General features: G+C 46.5%; 4 protein-coding genes and 1 non-coding gene across 6 annotated transcripts; 4 read left to right on the top strand and 1 right to left on the bottom strand.

Moving 5' to 3' along the window:
- The first annotated feature begins 626 nt into the window (after nt 1-626).
- LOC106865853 (CRIB domain-containing protein RIC10) lies at nt 627-3250 on the top strand. The gene is made up of 4 exons (XM_014897011.2): nt 627-978; nt 1181-1281; nt 1400-1481; nt 2770-3250. The coding sequence occupies exons 1-4, from the start codon at nt 921-923 to the stop codon at nt 3045-3047; spliced, it is 519 nt and encodes a 172-aa protein (XP_014752497.1). The 5' UTR covers nt 627-920; the 3' UTR covers nt 3048-3250.
- Nucleotides 3251-5291: 2041 nt separating this feature from the next.
- LOC100842933 (early nodulin-like protein 1) lies at nt 5292-6607 on the top strand. The gene is made up of 2 exons (XM_003563372.4): nt 5292-5706; nt 5804-6607. Exons 1-2 carry the CDS (start codon nt 5529-5531, stop codon nt 6442-6444), a joined length of 819 nt encoding a protein of 272 aa, XP_003563420.1. The 5' UTR covers nt 5292-5528; the 3' UTR covers nt 6445-6607.
- A 500-nt stretch (nt 6608-7107) lies between these two features.
- Nucleotides 7108-9396, bottom strand: LOC100842625 (40S ribosomal protein S14). Its single transcript, XM_003563371.4, has 6 exons — nt 9239-9396; nt 8124-8243; nt 7991-8036; nt 7815-7900; nt 7558-7687; nt 7108-7449 (listed from the first exon to the last, which is right to left on the bottom strand). Exons 1-6 carry the CDS (start codon nt 9239-9241, stop codon nt 7382-7384), a joined length of 453 nt encoding a protein of 150 aa, XP_003563419.1. The 5' UTR covers nt 9242-9396; the 3' UTR covers nt 7108-7381.
- A 130-nt stretch (nt 9397-9526) lies between these two features.
- Nucleotides 9527-13018, top strand: LOC100844151. 2 transcript variants are annotated; one of them, XM_003563376.4, is made up of 4 exons: nt 9527-9687; nt 9791-9909; nt 11125-11204; nt 12654-13018. In XM_003563376.4, the coding sequence occupies exons 1-4, from the start codon at nt 9552-9554 to the stop codon at nt 12724-12726; spliced, it is 408 nt and encodes a 135-aa protein (XP_003563424.2). In that variant the 5' UTR covers nt 9527-9551; the 3' UTR covers nt 12727-13018. The 2 variants fall into 2 exon arrangements, with proteins under 2 accessions (XP_003563424.2, XP_010227172.2); XM_010228870.3 differs by having other exon boundaries at nt 9530-9687; nt 9784-9909.
- Nucleotides 11795-11942, top strand: MIR5176 (microRNA MIR5176). Its single transcript, NR_126920.1, has one exon. It is a non-coding gene; the product is annotated as a microRNA MIR5176 (primary transcript).
- Nucleotides 13019-19337: the final 6319 nt, after the last annotated feature.

Genomic DNA, 19337 nt, shown 5'->3' with positions numbered 1-19337 from the left:
TTTGTATTTGTTGTGTGACCAGATCTCCAAGGTTTCAGTCCAGGCGTCTGTGGGTGGGCGAGTGAAAGGCATTCAAAAGGTTGCCTTCCTGATTAATCAGAATTCCAGATAGGTCTTGTTGTCAGCAATCAGCAGAATAATAAATAGGTAAATGAAAATGATAGCATCTTATTTGCTAAATGAAGAAAATGAAAACATCTTGCTTTAGTTTATTCACACTCTCAAACAAAATTAATTAATAGCTTGGCACAAGGGAAGCCTGAATTTCCTGAAACATGTTACTTGTGTTTGGTTCTGTTATCTATGCAAGACAAATCACATCACATTCTGAAACCTGAATTCATCGAGCACTTGGAGAATGAACGTAAAGTTCCATTTTTGTTTCATTCCCTACCTTGTTTTCGTGCTTGCCGGGTTCTCATTTCTCACAACTTAAATTTCTTGGAATAGCACGGAAATTTTTGGCTTGTTGGGTAACTAGGCTTAAGATGTAAAAAAAAGTGTTGGTGAAAAGGCAGTGTAGGAGAAAGAGACTGTGTACCAAATCTTTTTTCCATTGGTGCTATGCATCCATCTCCTTTTGAAGCACATCGTGCAGAACATTAAGCGTTGGTACGAAAAGATCACGAGGAACAATGACACGCTTAATTAAGGTCACAATTGAGTGCAGTTTGGACTTGGAACATTGAGCTCGAGGCACCAATCACCTGTCCCGAGAAATGACCAGAGAGGGGTGAGAGCAGAGGACGAAACGCCAACTACTAACTTGTCTGCCTCACATAGGCAGTGGCGTGCTGCTCTTATGGAAGATTTGGCTCTCTTTCCATCTCTCGGAGATCTCTCCCTCTATCCTTCCTTCTGTCAGTTCTTACTCCCGATCTTGTAGCGGCACTTTCTTCCAATAATTAACGAGCTCAACGATGGCGATGACGATGAAATCATTCTTCAAAGGGCTGAAGACAATCTCCCAAATATTCGGTAAGAAATCAGCAGCTCATCTATGCTCGACTCTTGAATCTACTTCGACCCCTTGGTTTCAGTGAACAGGCCACTGAAGCACCGACACAAATAGACTGTAGTATCAGTTACTGAACATTCAACAACTCATGTCATCAACAATAATCAGCGTTTTCCGATCACAACCAGTTAACTGAATTTTCTTCCTGATCTTGGCATGCAGCTCACAGGGAGCATGAGATGGAGATGGAAATCGGGAACCCTACGGACGTGAGGCATCTGTCCCACGTAGGTCTGGGCACCGCAGATGCATGCCCAAGCTGGGTAAGGAGTTGAAGGATTAGTTATTCGAGCAGTTCATCTTGCCATGAACACCTGATGATCAATCCATGTATGGCTTCTGTGGATTTGATTTTGCTTGCACCACGTTTTCAATTGACAGATGAGTGAGTACAGAGGGATGGATCAGGAGTTGTCGGCAGGGTCAGTGGTGCAGTCAAGGCATACCTCCTGGGCCTCCTTAGGCAAGTACTCTGGCGCTGATCCTTTTCTTCTTTTCTCATGGGTCTACTGAGTCAGTGAGGACAACAAAATACGCCTTCCATTTTGAGTGAATCCCATTTTTTATCCCAAGTTCCAGCTTTTGACCCCAGTTAGTAAAATTTTCGGTTTTTTAACTCCATTTAGCAAAAGTTATGGCATAAATGATCCCATTTAATATTTTGACCTTAATTTTCTCCGGCCATGACCCCTTGACATGCACCATGGACATCAGCACCTGGCCTTCCACGTTCGGGCCACGAGCATGTCGATGTTTCACATCCTTAGTGTGCTACCTTCGTCGCTATCTTCCGCCGCGTGCTGGTGCCCGTTGTGGCGAGGCTGTCCGGCAACCTGCAGGGGCTGACAGAATTATTAAAAGGGTCGTTTGTGACAAAACTTTTGCTAAACGGGGTAAAAAACAGAAATCTCACTAAATGAGGTCAAAACTGTAAAAAAAAGTAAAACTTTGAGAGTCAAAAATGAAATCACTCTTTAAAATTTATCTTCTTCAACATAGCAGAGGTCGGATTCTCCGAATATTGACTACTTAGTTTCGTAAAATAATTGAATGTGTTATTTGAGAATGAAAAGTATTATTTTTTTGGACCCTCCACCAACTTGGCTGCGGAGTTTACTTTTGTTTCCATATGAAATTTTCCTATTTCAACCACTCAACAAGGCAAACTAGACAGATTTAGTTCCTCACCCAAGACAAAGTGGCATTTTTTTTATGACATGTACTTTCTCCCTCCTGATTCGACATCATGGCTGGTTTTTGCGACCAGAAGTGCCACATTCTTCTCCATGATCTCCACCGTCGTTTATCTCCACCGCCGAGCTACCCCGTTCCAAATTCGGCCCTCCGAGGAGATCACGATGGTGTGACCACATGTCTGTCATCATCGAGACCTCCTCAACATGACAAGTCGTGGTCACATTTTCTTGAAATTCGGTCCACACCGCTCAATGTCTTCCTCCGGTTAGTTCTACATCGTTGACCGCTATGCCGAGTTAATGGATTTACAGTCTTTGGAAATATTTGTGGAAATTTGTCCCAAAATTACATATACTCTTTTCAGGTTCAAATTCGTGTTTTTGTTTTCAACAAGCGGAGAGTAGACCCATGGGCCATGGGAACAGTTCGTAAAAAATCCTGAAATTTTCCTTGTGTCGATCGACCCGAAACCTTGGAGCGTATCAGATTACTAGCCGTTTCTTGATAACTTTTCGCGCCTTGCATTGCTGACCTACGTCTTGCTGTTGCCACAGACTTCGAGCAGACACCGAGAGCAACCACCACGCTGCCCGTGGAAGAACAACTCTACCCGGCCGACAGCTCCGGCGCCGGCCAGGACCCAGCTGCTGGAGCCCCTAATAAGAACCCGCCGCCGCATACGACGACGACGAGGAAGAGGAACAGGAAAGCCAGCAGGGCCTCATCGTCCTCCTCTTCGTTCGCCACAGCACTGGGCGATCTCAGCGAGCCGCATCCTCACGGCCACGGGCCGGCGCCGCTGCGTACCGCGAGTTGCCGAGCCAGCTGCTAGAGTCTTTCCGTGGGTTTTGTTTTGTACTCCCTCCGATCCTAAATTCTTCTCTCATATTTGCCCAAATATGAATATATCTATTTTTAAAAAGTGTTTAGATATATATAATATTTTAACAACAATTTAGGACAGAAGTGAGTACTACATTATATGAATTTTAATGGATCGAAGGCATCGATGGATCAGGCCCTGCTAGATCAAAATCCATGCAAGGTTGTACTACCTCCGTCCAACAATACGTGCCATATTAGATTTCGGTTGACCAAGCCTTTGACCATAAATTACTTTATGAATGTGTGACTAATATGATCAAAATCATAACCATAAGCAAATATCCTTGAGTAGTAAGATAATGGATATGAATCTATGTCATATAATTATATATTAATAGAATAATTTGTGGTCAAAGCATTGGTTAAAAAAAGCTAATACGCCTCATTGTTGGACGGAGGGAGTAATTAGTAGGAGAAAAGGGTACAGCTCACTAAGAGGTACCGAATGCCAGGGAAGACACCAGCTGACATGGTGAACACCACCGCAGACAAAATTAGATACTGAAACATCAGCCACAGCTAAAGAACAAACGTTAAGAGACACCCAGAACCAGCCGCAGGATATAGGTAAAACACTGCGCGGGCCCGGCGCTTGTGGAGTTGTCGGACCAACAAGGATCAGTCTCCTCTTCTTCAGCAAGGCAGGATTTGGGGAGCTTCCATTACCTTTCTCTCCAGGAACCTGGAGTGTTTGTCCAGACTCGGCAGATGTCGCTTGGGACATAAAGATCTCCAGCGCTTTAATAAGCAAAGCAGCCTATGCCAAATCACCTGTAAACCAGACCATGACATACGTCCAAAATATAAATCATTACGAAACTTCCAGATAGTCCACATAAAACGAGAGGTAACTACATTGACAGTGGATTTGTTATTATTACTGATCCACCAAGTAGCAACAGCTTCGAAGCAAGAAACACAGGGTTTTTCTAGCATAACTGCTATATCCTTCCAAAAGCATTTAGAGATGTCACAAGAAAAGAACAGATGATGTACACTTTCAGACTCACAGCAAAACAGGCAGGACTCATCTGTAAGGTGTAGTCGTTTGCTTAGATTGTCCCTAGTTAGCAATTTGTTGTGTGAAAGCAGCCACAAAAAGGAATGCACCCAGGGAGTGATATGCAATTTCCAAAGTGCTGGAACATAAACAGGGCTAATGCCCCTAAAGTTAACAACAGCGGGATTGAACATTGTAAATACAAGAAGAAGTATCTGACCCGTTTGATGTTTACATGATTCATACGAATATGCCAATGTTTTATGCCGTGGTTCGGTCGAGTACTGAGTACACTTGAGTGGGTTTTTCTTTTTTTTGTTTTCTTCTGGAGAATACTGCAGGCAACGTGTAATGCGATGTCTGAAGCGTGTTCGGGACGCCGCCAGCCCCGGGACGTCGATGTTGCTAGCTAGGCCGGACGACTTGACGCAGCAGGACATCGTCCGAACGACCGGCGACGTCAACGGCTGTTTGTTGTTCCAGTTGCTGCTGGACCGAGACGCGCAGAACGTGTCGAGTTCGCCACCAAAGAGCCTTTATTCTGTTGGGACTTGGGAGCGAGTTTACAAGATCGAATGAACACGTCCCGCTTTGTCTGAAAAAATTGACCAGTCGCCGTCTAACACGTCGCGGTACACGGGAGACGCTGGCTAGCGTTCCTGCCAAACCGAATCATACAGGACAGGAGTTTGGAACTCGTCAACAACAACAAAAAATCGCGAAAAAAATCAGCAATCTAAAATACTTTGGAACTCAAGTTAATCTTGGTTTCTGGCTGGATCAAGCCGGCTGGACCGACGAGATGAAGACGGACACATCGACACTAGGAGCCACGGCAAGAGCCAGAGAGCTATCCGGCGACCGACCGACCGACCGACGCTGCTGCTGACCCGGCATCAGGTTCCATTGCTCCAACAACGCGTGTGTGGACCGCGCGCACCGCGACTCATGACTCCTCCGACAGCGACGCTGCCGACGTGCCCGAACGGAACCAAGAAACCGTGTGAGCTAGCTCCAGGGACACCCGTCACTCCGTCAGACCATGCAACGAGTCATGCACCCGGTGCTTGCTCTGTTCCGGCGTCTAATAACTGAACTAAAGCAAAAGCCAAGCAGGACAAGTTCCCTCCCACGAACACCTGACGCTGTCAGCCACGTGAAATCCGGTACCCGTAGCCATAAGGCCCATAACGATGGACGACGCCTTCGCAAGGTTCGCTAACGAACCTGGCACTTGCATGCACCGTGTAAAGCCAGAGTTCGACAGTTCCCTTGCACTCAGATCACCTGACCGTGTGCCTCTACAAATACCCCCAACCACCCCGTGCGTCTCTTCCACCCAAGCTCCAATCACACAGAAAAAAAGTTTACAACTTACGAGCCGCAGCATCCAGTAGTTATTCAGTGTGAGTGATCGGCCATCCGGACATGGCGAGTTCTCGTGGTGGCGTGGCACGGCTCCTGTGCCTGGCCATGGCGGCAGCCGCGGCGAGCGCGGCCCAGTTCCGGGTCGGCGAGCAGCGAGGCTGGAGCGTGCCCGACGGCGGCGCCGAGCCTTACAACTCCTGGGCCGGCAGGATGCGCTTCGTGATCGGCGACCAGCTCCGTAAGTCCTGCTAAACCCCAACACGACGAGGATCGAGCTAGCGGATCCGAGATTTATTCCCGGCATACTGACTTGTGTTTTTCTTTCCGTTGGGCAGTGTTCGTGTACCCGAAGGGGTCGGACTCGGTGCTTGTGGTGGACGCGGGCGCGTACGGGTCCTGCAACACGACGGCGTACACCGCCAAGTTCGAGGACGGGAACACGGTGGTGACGCTCGACCGGTCCGGGCCGTTCTACTTCATCAGCGGCAACGAGGCTGGTTGCAAGGCCAACCAGAAGCTCGAGGTCGTCGTCCTCGCCGCCGCCCACACCCCGCCGCCCGCCCCCGTCTCGCCGTCCCCTTCGTCCATGCCGCCGTCTCCCGCGTCGCCTCCTTCTTCCATGACGCCGCCCATGGCGAGCCCGCCGTCGCCGGGTCCTTCTTCCATGACGCCGCCCATGGCGAGCCCGCCGTCGCCGGGTCCTTCTTCGGCTCCGCCCATGCCGGCTCCTGCAGCCGGCCCGGGGGCGTCCGCGCCAGCTCCGTCTCCGACGGGCGCGGCGGCTCCGGCGGACTCGCCGCCGGCGCCGGGGTCGCCGTCGTCGTCGTCTTCGCCGGACGGCCCTGGAGGCCCGGCAAGCCCGCCTGGGGGTTCGCAGGGAGCGGGGTCGACGCCGGGCAGCGGGGCGGCTTCCGTGACGGCGGGGATTCTCGGCGCGTTGGCGGCGGGAGTTGGCTACGCGATGCTTGCCGTCTGAGTGGAGTGGATCTGTTTTGTCACTGTGTAGTGGTGATTATTGTGCAGAGGGTTTATTACCTTTGTGTGGTGTATTTGTCTTGCATTGGGTGGAATAATAATTATGAGACACGTTCGTGATTGTATATCTATGTAGACGAACTTGGGAGTATTTTCTGCGGGAACAATACCATGACTATGGGTACTTCATAACCACATCATGGCTACTTTGACTTTTTAGGGAATAATTACATCGTCCACACGACGTGACGACACAAGTGCGGCTCGAATAAAAACTACGGGGTCGTCGAATAAATGCTGCGGGGTCGTCGATCCATACAGCCGGATCGTGGTGTCCCCTGTAACCAGCCAGTAATGAGCAACTACATAATATACTCTCCCTAGGACGACAAACTTAGAAATTTTAACGTGGATATGATCAAAAGTAGGCAGAGAAATGAAACGGATACCATCCGATCCATTTAAAATGTCATCGGAGGGAGTATAGTCATGATATAATTCAGAGTCGTTATTGCCGATTGGCGCAATACCAGTTTGAGCTCTGGTAGGGCTTTTGTAGAGAACTTGTAATTCACCACATCAGACCCTGAGTTCAAGGATAATTCGGGCTACTTCGAACCCACACCATAGCGAGGAAAATAATACGGAGAAATAATCAAGGATATCAACACCTAGAGCTCTTTGGTAAGCAACTACAGAACGATCTGACAGAGATCACAACATTGCAAGGTTTCAGACTGAAAAGCTAGTTTTCGCATAAATATGACAAATTTCAGAACCAAAAATACGATCCACGCAACATGATAGGTTTCGACTAACAGTAAATGATCCTCAACAGAGCAAAATCAAAGCTTCTCTGACAAAGAGAGAAACAGCAGTACACCCACAGAGGAGCAAGTTGTTGGTTGCCATAGCAAGAGGGTAACGGATGGTGACATCTACAGCCTCCTTCCCCTCCTTCCACCCTTCCTGCGGGTGCTGTCAGTGGGAACTGGAGTCACGTCCTCTGCCACACAGAAAAGAACAAATATCACAGTTATGCATAAGCAGTTCACACAATCGCCCAGCCCAATGATAAGTACCAAGGAAATACTAAAGAAAAAGGTAATCATACCAATGCGTCCAATTTTCATCCCAGAACGAGCAAGAGCCCTGAGAGCAGCCTGAGCACCAGGTCCAGGGGTCTTGGTTTTGTTGCCTCCAGTGGCACGGAGCTTAATATGCAGTGCAGTAATACCAAGCTCCTGAAAGCACAAGAAACAAATCAATTCTAACTTGCCATACATCCTGTGTACTGAATGCATACTGTAGGAGACAGGTTGTAGCAGGAACAGTTCAAAGTTGAGCATACAGATTTCAAGATGTGTATACCTTGCAGCGTGCAGCAACATCCTGAGACGCAAGCATAGCAGCATAAGGTGAAGATTCATCACGGTCAGCCTTGACCTTCATGCCACCTGGATTGTTTAGAGTTAATATTAACGACTACTAAGTACTTCCATAGTAGTAGTAGTAATACACATAATGGCAATGACAAAGTGACCTACCAGTGATCCGCACCAGTGTTTCCCTCCCAGACAAGTCAGTCACATGCTGCATATTGAGGTGGACAGTGTCAATATTCACGTGGATGAGAGGTCTACATACATGTGTAGGTGTGTAACGTTAGCAAATACTTACAATGAAAGTGTCATTGAAGGACGCAAAGATGTGAGCAACACCGAAGACAAACTCTCCTTCACGGACAGCTGGGCCAAGGGTGACGTTCTCCTCCTTGGGCTCCCTGGTCTTCCTTTTCGACTGCCAAAATGAAACACTATTACTAGACTGTAATGATTGTTATGAATGACAACCATTTTAAAAACATTTCCAGCACTTTGGCCAGACATATAAGTTAACCTAACTTGATTTTACAATACACACTGCCGCTGTATGACAAGGATTGTGCTAGCATTTGTCTAATAAAAGTTAGTGTGCTGGTCTATTCTAGTAAGAAACTGATCAAATAGGACCTGTGTTTGCAACCTACTTCCTCCTTCCCAAATGAAATGTCGTTTTAGAAAAAACTTAACACCAAGGAGCAGCTAAAACAATGGTAAGTAGGAGTAAATGTGTGGCTGGAAATTCATTATTTCCATGAATCATGCCGCTCATTTACCCTGCCTTTCTCGGCCCGCGCAAAGCACCAGCTGCATGCCCGCAAAATCAGCTACCATATGCCTTGCATTTATTTTCTTTGCTGGGTAGTTAATGCCTAGGTGAAAGCCTAAAACCTAAAACGATGTTTAATTGGGGAAGGAGGGAGTACTGTGCAAAACTACATATTGGCTCTAAGCCTTGCAAGCAATCAGGTTAACTCAACAAGGCTGGGGATTAATGCGTTTTCAAAATTCACACGGCAATGGGTGTCAAAAGATGACAATCCATTTAATCCACGCGTCATAACAAATCAATTATCACCTAGCCTTACTCAACTTACAGAAGAAGCCGGACCGTTAAATTTCGGAGAAACAAGTAATCCTACCGCAGGTTCAAGGGATGCGCAGCATTACATTACAACTGATGCAAACCCAACAAGCTACAGCGATTATGAGAAAACTCGCGCCTCATAGGTCACCGCAAAATCATTCCAGCGCGCTGCAATCAATCGTCCACCGCAGTTGATGTGCCCATTTAACGCACTCTCGGAACCCATATCAGATACCTCAATATGGAACAACTACTCCGACCAACCGCAGGCTACTACCTAGATCAGGCAACGAATTTGACGCAAGCATGGGACAGGAGAGACGTACCATGGTTGCGTGAAGCGGCGGCGAATCGTAGACGAGATGAGAGGGCGCCTGCTTGTTTTCAGATCACGAGTTCGCCGCCGCCGCCGAAAGCTCAGAGATGGAGACCAAACGGGTGAGCGATTATATACGAGGTGCGGCCAGCTAGGGTTTAACCCTCTGCCTCCGCTCGGCTCAAATACCTCTTTTGCCCTTGCTTCTGTGTCCCTGCAGGTGGGTTGCCGTGTTTATTCGTAGCCTGGGCTGGTAATTTAGCATATTTCAGTTGTAATGGGCCGGACGAATTGGTGAAGGCCCATGTGACACGAATGTGTAAATGGGCTGGATGTTTTGTTCCCCCTTCGTCTTCCCGTCGCCTCTTCCTGGACTCCGGCCAGTGTGGGGGAAAAAGCAGCCGTCGTCTCGTCTCGGGATCTCTCGTCCCGTCTTCCGCGGCGCGCTCAGGGGAGGAGGTGTGGTTTCCTCTGATGTCTTTGTCGCCTCGAAAAATTTGTAGGTGGATGCTCGTGCTGGTGGATTGGATTTGATCCATTTCGGTCTTGTTGAAGTGGACAGGGAGGATGAGCGAGGAGAGGCCGGTGCCGAGGCGGGAGAGCCCGTGGGGTTTGCCGGAGGGCGACAAGCGGCAGCCCAAGGCGCACCGCTGCAACGACCGCGTCGAGGATGTCGTCCAGGTGACCTCACTAGACACTACCCTCCCTTGGGTCCCTCTCTGATCAGTGGAAACTGCTAGCAAACCTCATGGGTAACTTTCGGATGTCATATATGATAATCCCAGGTAGATGGCGTGTAGAAAATCGCAGCCTTCGCAGGTGCAGCATGATCCCTGTGCCTAGCCACCACTTATAATTAGGTTCTTGATGTTTTTTGGCTAGTTTAGTTGATGGATTACCCCCTAGGTCTGTTTGCTACCCATTTTTGGTTGTACCCAGCTCTTGCAGGCGCTTAGTGCCTCTGCTGGCATCGATGTGCCACATTTTTTTTTTCCACCCGCCCGTCAACATGACGGCCGCACTCCATTCAAAAGCACGAACGGAGCACAAAGTCTTTACAAGGAGTTAAACAGAAATAAAGCAGTAGTACTCTACAGGTCTCTTACGGAAGCAGTAAAAAGACAGAAAATAAATCGATGTGCCACATGACTTAGAACTCTTGCGATATATTTCAGCAGGTGCAACATGATCCCTAGCCACCACTTATAGTTTGTGTCTTGTTGTTTTTAGGCTAGTTTAGTTGATGGATTATTACCTAGGCCTGTTTGCCAAGTATTTTTTGGTTGTGCACTTTTGCCCGGCTTACAGGCGTCTAGTGCCTCAGGCTGGCATCGAATTGTTTCGGTAGTTTATTTGCAACATGACTCAGAACTCTTGAGATATATTTCAGCAAATGTTAATCACATAATCTGACCTGCTGCACAAGTACAGACAGAGCTTCCTGTAAGGCTGTAACAAGGATGGCTCATATGCTATTTGTGCCGCTGTTACTTGTATTCAGGCTATTGATGACAGCCGCAAGTTCAATCTCCAAAACACAGTTAGAAATGGCCAATGACCTAGTCTGAAACTGGTAGTTAGTTACTGATCGTCCACTTTGGAAATAATCATGAAATATAAAGTTTGCAGTGATGGATAATCTGAATACCAGAATTTTTTTTGTAAAATATGATTTGAACACAAGTTGGCATGGATTCTGTTAAGGCTAAATCTGCAGGGGGTTAAAAATCTCACCCCTACATGCGATCTCCTGTAACTATCCTGCACTAGCTTCTGCCAGTTGCCCCGCTATCCAACAATGGTAGACATTGGATCTGTGTTTGATCATGTGAATCCAAGTATGAAATGACATGCTTATTCTCAACATGTTTTGGTTTGCTTAATTACTCTTTGCAGGCTTGCTTTGAAGGGAATCCGTTCAAGACAGTTCCGGGTCCATTCAAGCTCTTTTGGCAATGCATGCGCTCAAACCCTGGGTATCTGCTGCTTCTCATGATCTCCTGGTTTGATCCTTTTGGTGCATCATTTAAAATCACTGATAATCTAAAATTATCTGAAAATCTGATTGGGATAAATATTGAATATGCTCACTGCTCATGTCAAATTGTGTCTTTAATTTCGTCTTTGTTTCTTGCTCTTTCAGCAGCTTTAATCCTTATTGACTATATTGGCTAAACATGCTCACTAGAAAGTTGTCTCTGCAACATAAAAGGTGTTCTGGTTCAGAAATGGTTTATCTGCCTGTAGTTGCAGCATGAATTTGTGTTCTGCCTGTAGTAATCCTTTTGCAGCATGACTCTGTGTAAACTTTTATTTTCTCTGACAACCTGGCTTGAGCTTACTTCATGAATTTTCTTACATTGTTGTTTATTTTCTTTTGTTTATCGAAAAGCCTAATATGAACCTAGGTCCACCTGAACCTGTTCGTAAAATCCGCTTCTCCAAAGGGCATCTCCCATAGGATGTATGTTAAGTTGTGTATAAAATTGTCCATGCCATCAACCAACAACACATTATTTGAATAGAGTGTATCTAAGTTGTCCACTAAGAGGTGAGAGAATGTACAAGTTTATTCTCTTTTCACACGTTCTCTCATTTATTCTATGCCATGTCGTCACATATCCTACATGGCAATATTTACCAACATGCTATGTAGGATATGTGATGATGTGGCATAGAATGCGAGGAGAGAGAGCAAACTTGTATGTGCAACATACAACCCATACACAAGCTCAAGGTGGGATGAGAGAGCAAACATGTATATTTTCTCACCTCTTGTTGATAACTAAGATAAAATCTATTGAAGTATGTGTATGGTGTATTGTTGGTTGTTGAGGGAAATGCTAACTCACAAAGTCACAAGTAGTGAAGATGGCCTAAGCTATATATTCTCCATTTAGTTGTAAATCCCTGGAATTTATGAGATAGCTGTCTGCCTTTTACGTACTCGTTGGGCTTGCTGTGTCATATACGGAGTATTATGTTTCAGAGAGTGGCTTGTTTGGCATCTTTTAGGAAAGTGGTTTGATTAGTTGGGTAACATGGATGGGGCAGGCTTTTTTGTGCAATGCATTAGTCTGGCCGGTTCCTTTGGGCCAAAACCAAGAGCACTGGTGTGTTCTGGCTCAAAGCAACCAGAGGCACTCAGGCCATCATTTTGCTGCCACATTGAACAAAAGAAGTAACGGTTGTTCCTAAAACAAGATTAGGTGCTTCAAGAAGCTGTTGTACTTAGGGACTCCATACAGGCACGAAATTGTGGAGTACATCATGTCGATGATGAATTTACCTTGCGGGCTAACAAATAGCATTCTAGTTTCTGCTGTACATACACTTCAACATTGCGACAATTGTTGCAATGCTCAGTAGTATTGTCTTGTTTCTTTTGCACCAAAAAGTCGTTCATGTTATACTATGATTTGCAGGGAGGAACCAACCGAACCATTCACTTACCTGCAGCTGGATCCTCCGAAGAGAGTAGAAGCCAAGCTAGAGTAAACAGCACCTAAATCCTTTACAAGTGTGCGTGGTTTTATTTTACAGTGATTTTCTTTCGCCTCTGAAAACACCACTTAATCTCTTAGGGATCATGTTGAACACAGTGCCTTGTGTCTGGATTGTTCACTAATAATAGTATTTTCACAAAACTCAACCCAGGAGAGTGAAAAAACGCATTCTCAGGAGGTAAATTGTTGAAATTGCTGCCCGAAAATGGGGGCTGTACTTCATTGTTCTGTGGGCTTTTGAAACGGGATTCTTTCTGCATAAATGTTGAGACCGAATTAGACAATCTCGCACTGCTCCTCGATCATATCATCTGCCGGGCTCCTCTTTTTTTAGATGATCACTGCCGGTCTCCTCTTGCCACCGTCTTTTCTTTACTGGCTCTTGCTTCCCCCATATGCATCTCGCACCGCATCTCTCCATTGTCTGCTCATTTCGCAAGAGGATTCACGTCACACTGGTCATGCACGTGCGCTCGAGTACTGGTCTGTTCTTTCTACAGACTCCGTTTGGACTTTGGACCAGCCATTAGCCATATTTGCACCCGCTACATGTATGTAGTACCTTCTGTACGTACAGGTCGGCCATGTTCTTTGCCACTGGGCATAAGATAAGCTGGCATACGATGGTCTTGGGCCGGTGCACACGCATCAATGTCTGAGAGACCCGTGCCGTAGAGCCCGTAGGCACGAACGCGGCTCTGAATCTGAACCCGTCGCGCACACGGCACATCCCTTTTGCACGCGGCGGCCCTCGCTCGCCCACTGCTCCAGAACGCCGCGTGCATCATCCATGCCACGAATGACCATTTCTTCGTCGCCTGGCTAACCCGGGACACAGCCGAGACCACCCCGTGGGGGCGCTGCCCCATCATCATTGACTCCCAGGCGCGGGCGTTTTAACGGAATAAACAGCAGCTGAGCGCTGCGCATTAACACGCGCCGACCGGGACGATTTGGACGTACCTACGGGCGACGGCGGACTCCATTGATGGGATGGGATGCGATCCGTCGTATATCGTCGTCCCCATCCATATCCGTTTCTTGTTTCTGGTTGATCGGTCGCGCTATATGCATGTTTGGTGCGACACACTTGTCATCGCTCGCGCGCCCGGCCGGCGTCCTTCCTTCCTTCCTAGCTAACCTTTGCAGCCGCCGGCAAGCGTCATGCATGCATGCCCACATTGATCCATTGGTTGAGAGCCGATTTTGGGCCGGCTTCTAGATGACCGGGACTTTTATCCGCATCCGGTGGACCTAACGTATACGTTTCATTCATGCAACGCACTCTAATTAAGCACAAGTGGAAGTGGTGGCCGGCTACTGCTTGGCTACTGGCTAGTAGAATGTGCTGGTGGGCTGGTGGCAAGCGTGCATGATCATGGTCATCCCGCCCCTGTGGCCCAGCTTTAGACCGGATTTTAGTTGGGCCCGGGCTTCAGTTTTCAGTTGGAAAAAAAAAATACTATGCTATTATTTTTCCGAAAGGGAGGACATTCCCTGACCTCTTTTACATTATTGAAAGCGGAAACAACGATCAAATCTTGGTTATTATAACTCAAAATGACAACAAGATAGTAATAGACTATGCTAATTGTAACATTTATAGTCTCGTTTTTAGTTAAGAAAAATATGGGAGAATAGGAGTCCCTAACCACTATCTTTGGAGGAATCTTTGATTTCTGGCGGTTTCCCATACCCGTGACAACCGATCTAGACTTAAGATACATGGTGAAACACATATCCGTGTATGTCATTTAGTTTTTTACCACCGTTTTTATTAGGTTTATGTTTTTGTTTGAAAGAAACAAAAGACAAACCGTGAGAACCACCTGTTCCTTGGAGTAAGGAACAACGCTTACACTAGAGCAAGGACGGAGGCAGGGCACCATTCTTTTGGACGACGTCGTCCGCACTTCTCGTCGTCGTCACCGAGAGCGCAGACCGCAGAGCCCAATCCCCTCCTCGTTTCCTATGACCGTGTACACACACACAGTAGTGCGTGCATTCCGTTAGGCGGTTGGCCAGTTGCTTTCCCCATACTTAAGTTGACGAACAGCGACCGATCGATCCAGCACTGGAGGAGCATGTAGTACGTCGAGCATGTAGTACGTCTAGTATGTGCGCTCGTTTATTAGTTCAGACGTCCGTGTCGCTAGCGGTGTTCCAAAACAAGACGCCCGTGTCAGTTTCATATGGCTCATATGTGTATAAACAAGCAGTGTAGAGATCGATATGCGATTCTGAGCGGCGGCCCATCGAGCTGCTACAGAGAGTGCCCATCGTAGCGCCTCTATGGCAAGGTGTGGGACCTGCCATACCTTGGTTTCGTGCGTGTTTGTTGGAAAATTAAACAATTTCGAGAATAACAAATTAATGATTAATTTCATAATATAGATCATGACGACAATAGCAACTAGCCTATGCATCTCGAATATACTAGAGGTATTCAACAGCACAATAAACAATAGTATAATCTCGCAGATCATAACTAAACAATAGATCGAATTACGGTGTACGTACTGTTGCAGTGGAGAGGAAGCCGTTGCAGTTGCGTTCGCTTGACGAAGTTGTTGACGAACAAGACGACGGTGCGTCGCGCACCCGCCGGTTCGAGGAGGCAGACGACGCGTGGTTGCAGGAAAGCGAGCAGTCGCGCGGAGCACTTTCCAAAAACCTTATTCGCCCTCTCCCGTACAGAATCGCAAAGGTGAAAGGTTCCGGAAACCTGCCCTCCCGATCGCTGGTGCACGCTGGCGCTAGGGATGGAGTAGATTACAACGATGGCGCAAAAGCGAGAGACAGCTGAAACCCTAACTCGGTTGTGTTGCGTACGGATCGGAGGGACGGGCCGGCTGTATACATAGTCACGCAGGTATAGGTCGGTTCGGTTTAGGAAACCTGAACCGATTTCACAAAATCTGCACGCGTCCGTAACAGATTTCAAAAATACCTCGCGCGCGTGACAAAAAGATAAGAAGTCCGGCCCGGTCCGGCACGGCTCGAACTCGATCCACGAAACGCGGCGCGCGCGCGTCGTGACGAGGCGAGCGGAGGAGGAGGAGGAGCGCGCGTGGGGATTTCCCTTGCTCACTTGCTCAATAGGTGAGAAGCAACATCCTTATATGTTGGTCTCACTCACTCTAAACTAGCAAGGTGGGACTATTCCTATTCGCACTCTCCTCATCCCACTTCATGAATGGGCCTTTGAGATTTTCAGAATTTATAAAAATTGAGTTTGGGCTGATCAGGCCCACAACACCAAATTCTAACAATCCCCTACCAGATCTCAAATACCCATTTAGAGATTTGCCTGTTCTCGCTACTTGTTTATATACTAGTGTTTCAGCAGACTGTTAAGTTGAACTTCTGCCTAGAACTTTAAGTTACATCCATGCACACTCACAATGGACTAAGCCTTGAATTGCATGCTGGCGTGAAATAGATTTCACTCAAAGTCAACCAGTACTGGACTATCAGTAGTGTACCCCGCGGGTGGAGCATATGCGTCGTACTCGTGGTCTCTTCATGAGTTAATAGAACCCAAATTTCATAAACTGCGACGTTAGACAGTCGGACTCATATAGGTGTGTTCTTTCAAGAATACTCTGTAGGACAGCATCTTTCGCTACGCATAACCGCAATGAACACATCAAGGCATGTCGCCAACCTGCCTTACCGCAATTTGAGAGTCGCACATCTTCGCATAGAGAGAGTTATAACATACTCTCCTCTGTTATACCAATAGTTTCGTTCTTCCCAGATCCTACTTCACGGGATTTCCGATCACATAGGTTGGGTTACCACTATGGCACAACATTCATGGGTCTCAACCCCATCTCCCTCGATGCACTCTCTATCACATTACGTGATAGTCCCTTGGTAAAGGGATCTGCCAGGTTATTCTCTGTTTGAATATATGTAACAGTTATCATCCGGATTTTTTCAATTTCCTGACAAACTGCACACGTCTCCTCACGTGTTTTGATGACGTCGCGTTATCATTTGAACTGTTTACTTTAGTAATAACCGTTTCATTATCACAGTTCGTCAGAATAGTCGGCACTGGTTTTTCAACCACCGGCAAGTCCATCAAAAGATATCTCAGCCACTCTGCCTCAAAGGTGGCTGTATCTAAAGCAGCAAGCTCTGCTTCCATAGTTGACCTCGTCAATATGGTCTGTTTGCAAGATCTCCATGATACTACACCACCACCAAGTATGAAGGCATACCCGGTTGTGGCGTAGAGATCATCTGCTTCAGAAATTCAGTTCGTATCACAATATCCCTCAAGCACAGCTGAATGCCATGAATAATGTATTCCATAACTCATCGTACCTTTTAAATAGCACGGTATCCTTTCTAGTGTACGCCAATGATCTATACCCGGGTTTGACGTAGCCCGCAGAAGTTAAAGTTCTGTCAAACTTCTTGTGCCATTACTTGGGTGCTTGTTTTTGTGCATACAAAGATTTTAGTAACTTGCACACCTTTTCTCTCTTCACCCTTTACCACAAATCCATCTGGCTGATCCATGTAAATTTCCTCTTCCAACTCTCCATTAAGGAAAGTTGTCTTTACGTCCATTTGATGAACGACAAGACCATAGGAGCCAGCCAGGGATAGTAGTACTTGAATGGTAGTAAGTCTAGCAACGGGTGAATAGGTGTCGAAGTAATCTTCGCCTTCTTTCTGAGTGTAGCCTTTCGCCACAAGTCGTGCCTTATACTTTTCAATAGTACCGTCAGGCCTTAGCTTCTTCTTGAACACCCACTTGCAGCCTACTGGCTTACAACCATGGGGTCGTTCAGATAGCTCCCAAGTCCCATTAGAAAGAACGGAGTCCATCTCACTCTGGACATCTTCTTTCCAGTCATCTGCATCCGGAGATGCATATGCCTCTGCAATGGTTTTGGGAGTATCCTCCACAAGGTACACAATGAAGTCATCACCGAAGTATTTTGCAATCCTTCGTCTCTTACTCCTGGAAGGAGCTTCATTGTCATCCTTCTCAACATCATCCTCAGGATGTTCAGATTCATTATCAGATGTATTAGATTCAAGTATGCTAGACTCAGGTAATATTTCCGAAGAAAGTCTAGCAATGATATGCATATATTTCATAGGAAAAATATTCTCAAAAAATGTTGCATCACGAGATTCCATAGTAGTATCAACATGCATATCAGGTACCTCGGATTTAACTATTAAGAATCTATAGCCCATGCTCCGCTGAGCATAGCCTAGAAAGATACAATCCATTGTCTTTGGTCCGAGCTTGCGTTTCTTGGGAATTGGAACGTTGACCTTCGCCAAACATCCCCAAGTGCGCAAGTAAGAAAGTGATGGCTTTCTCCCAATCCACTCCTCGTAGGGAGTCTTCTCTTTATTTTTGTTTGAAACTTTATTCAGGACATGACATGAAGTCAGTAGAGTCTCCCCCCACCATGCCTTAGATAAACCGGCAGTGGCTAACATGGAATTCACCAAGTCAGTCAACGTGCGGTTTTTCCTCTCGGCGACCCCGTTTGATTGGGGAGAATAGGGAGGCGTCCTCTCATGAATAATACCATGTTCCGCACAAAACTCATCAAATACATTGGAGAAATACTCGCCACCATGATCTGACCTAAAACTTTTGATCTTTCTCTCCAATTGATTCTCAGCTTCAGCCTTATAGATTTTAAAGTAGTCTAAAGCCTCATCTTTAGTTCGCAACAAATAAACATAGCAGAATCTAGTAGCATCATCATTTAACGTCATGAAATATCTCTTTCCACCTTTTCTCAACACACCATTCATCTCACAAAGATCAGAATGTATGAGTTCTAGAGGTGCCAAATTTCTCTCCTCGGCCGCCGTGTGGGGCTCTCGAGGTTGCCTTGATTGCACACAACTATGAAACTTAGAACCTTTGGCAATGGTGAAAGTAGGAATTAAACTCATAGTGGATAGCCGAGACATTAAACCAAAATTAACATGACATAAACAAGAGTGCCAAACACTTTCATTATCATTAACACTGCCACAAATATGGTTCACTGACATATCACTAAAATCAGAAAGGGAAAAACGGAACAAGCGTCCGCACTCATAGCCTTTACCAATAAATTGTTCATGTTTGGACACAACTACTTTATCAGACTCTAAAACTACCTTAAAACCATTTCTGCATAAAAGAGAACCGCTAACGAGATTCTTGTTCATGGAGGGGACATGCATCACGTTCATAGCCACACGATTTTTCTCGAAGTAAACTTCAGATCGACCATACCAACACCACGAACAGCTGCATGCGACCCGTTCCCATTAAGACGGTTGAATCCCTTCCATGCTAGTAAGAAGTAAACAAAGAGATGTCAGAACATACATGAACATTAGCACCCGTATCAATCCACCAACATGGAGATTGAAATACTGAAAGGACAGTAGGTAAAATACCGTACGTGTCAGTGTTGCTAGCGGTCACGACGTTGACAGTCTTCTGCCCCTTTTTCCCTCTCCGATCTGCACGATCAGGACAGTTTCTGAAAAAGTGGCCGAGCTCTCCACAGGTGAAACAATTCATCTCGCCTTTGTTTACTTTCTTCTTCTTCTTGAAGGTAG

The sequence above is a fragment of the Brachypodium distachyon genome, chromosome 1 (assembly GCF_000005505.3).
Source record: "Brachypodium distachyon strain Bd21 chromosome 1, Brachypodium_distachyon_v3.0, whole genome shotgun sequence".
Lineage (NCBI taxonomy): Eukaryota > Viridiplantae > Streptophyta > Magnoliopsida > Poales > Poaceae > Brachypodium > Brachypodium distachyon.
Note: the sequence above shows the minus strand (reverse complement) of the source record. Positions and strands in the feature narration are given on the sequence as shown.

What these genes read in the sequence shown, in the direction of transcription:
- LOC106865853 (XM_014897011.2), top strand. Translation starts at nt 921, where the DNA reads ATGGCGATGACGATGAAATCATTCTTCAAAGGGCTGAAGACAATCTCC. An exon ending in GACAATCTCCCAAATATTCG is followed by an intron (nt 979 to 1,180) that starts GTAAGAAATCAG and finishes CTTGGCATGCAG; the next exon opens with CTCACAGGGAGCATGAGATG. An exon ending in CAGATGCATGCCCAAGCTGG is followed by an intron (nt 1,282 to 1,399) that starts GTAAGGAGTTGA and finishes TTCAATTGACAG; the next exon opens with ATGAGTGAGTACAGAGGGAT.
- LOC100844151 (XM_010228870.3), top strand. Translation starts at nt 9,544, where the DNA reads ATGTGTAAATGGGCTGGATGTTTTGTTCCCCCTTCGTCTTCCCGTCGC. An exon ending in CGGCGCGCTCAGGGGAGGAG is followed by an intron (nt 9,688 to 9,783) that starts GTGTGGTTTCCT and finishes GTCTTGTTGAAG; the next exon opens with TGGACAGGGAGGATGAGCGA. An exon ending in GCGTCGAGGATGTCGTCCAG is followed by an intron (nt 9,910 to 11,124) that starts GTGACCTCACTA and finishes TACTCTTTGCAG; the next exon opens with GCTTGCTTTGAAGGGAATCC.
- LOC100842625 (XM_003563371.4), bottom strand. An exon ending in AACACTGGTGCGGATCACTG is followed by an intron (nt 7,901 to 7,990) that starts GTAGGTCACTTT and finishes TAAACAATCCAG; the next exon opens with GTGGCATGAAGGTCAAGGCT. An exon ending in ATGTTGCTGCACGCTGCAAG is followed by an intron (nt 7,688 to 7,814) that starts GTATACACATCT and finishes TTGTGCTTTCAG; the next exon opens with GAGCTTGGTATTACTGCACT.
- LOC100842933 (XM_003563372.4), top strand. Translation starts at nt 5,529, where the DNA reads ATGGCGAGTTCTCGTGGTGGCGTGGCACGGCTCCTGTGCCTGGCCATG. An exon ending in CGTGATCGGCGACCAGCTCC is followed by an intron (nt 5,707 to 5,803) that starts GTAAGTCCTGCT and finishes TCCGTTGGGCAG; the next exon opens with TGTTCGTGTACCCGAAGGGG.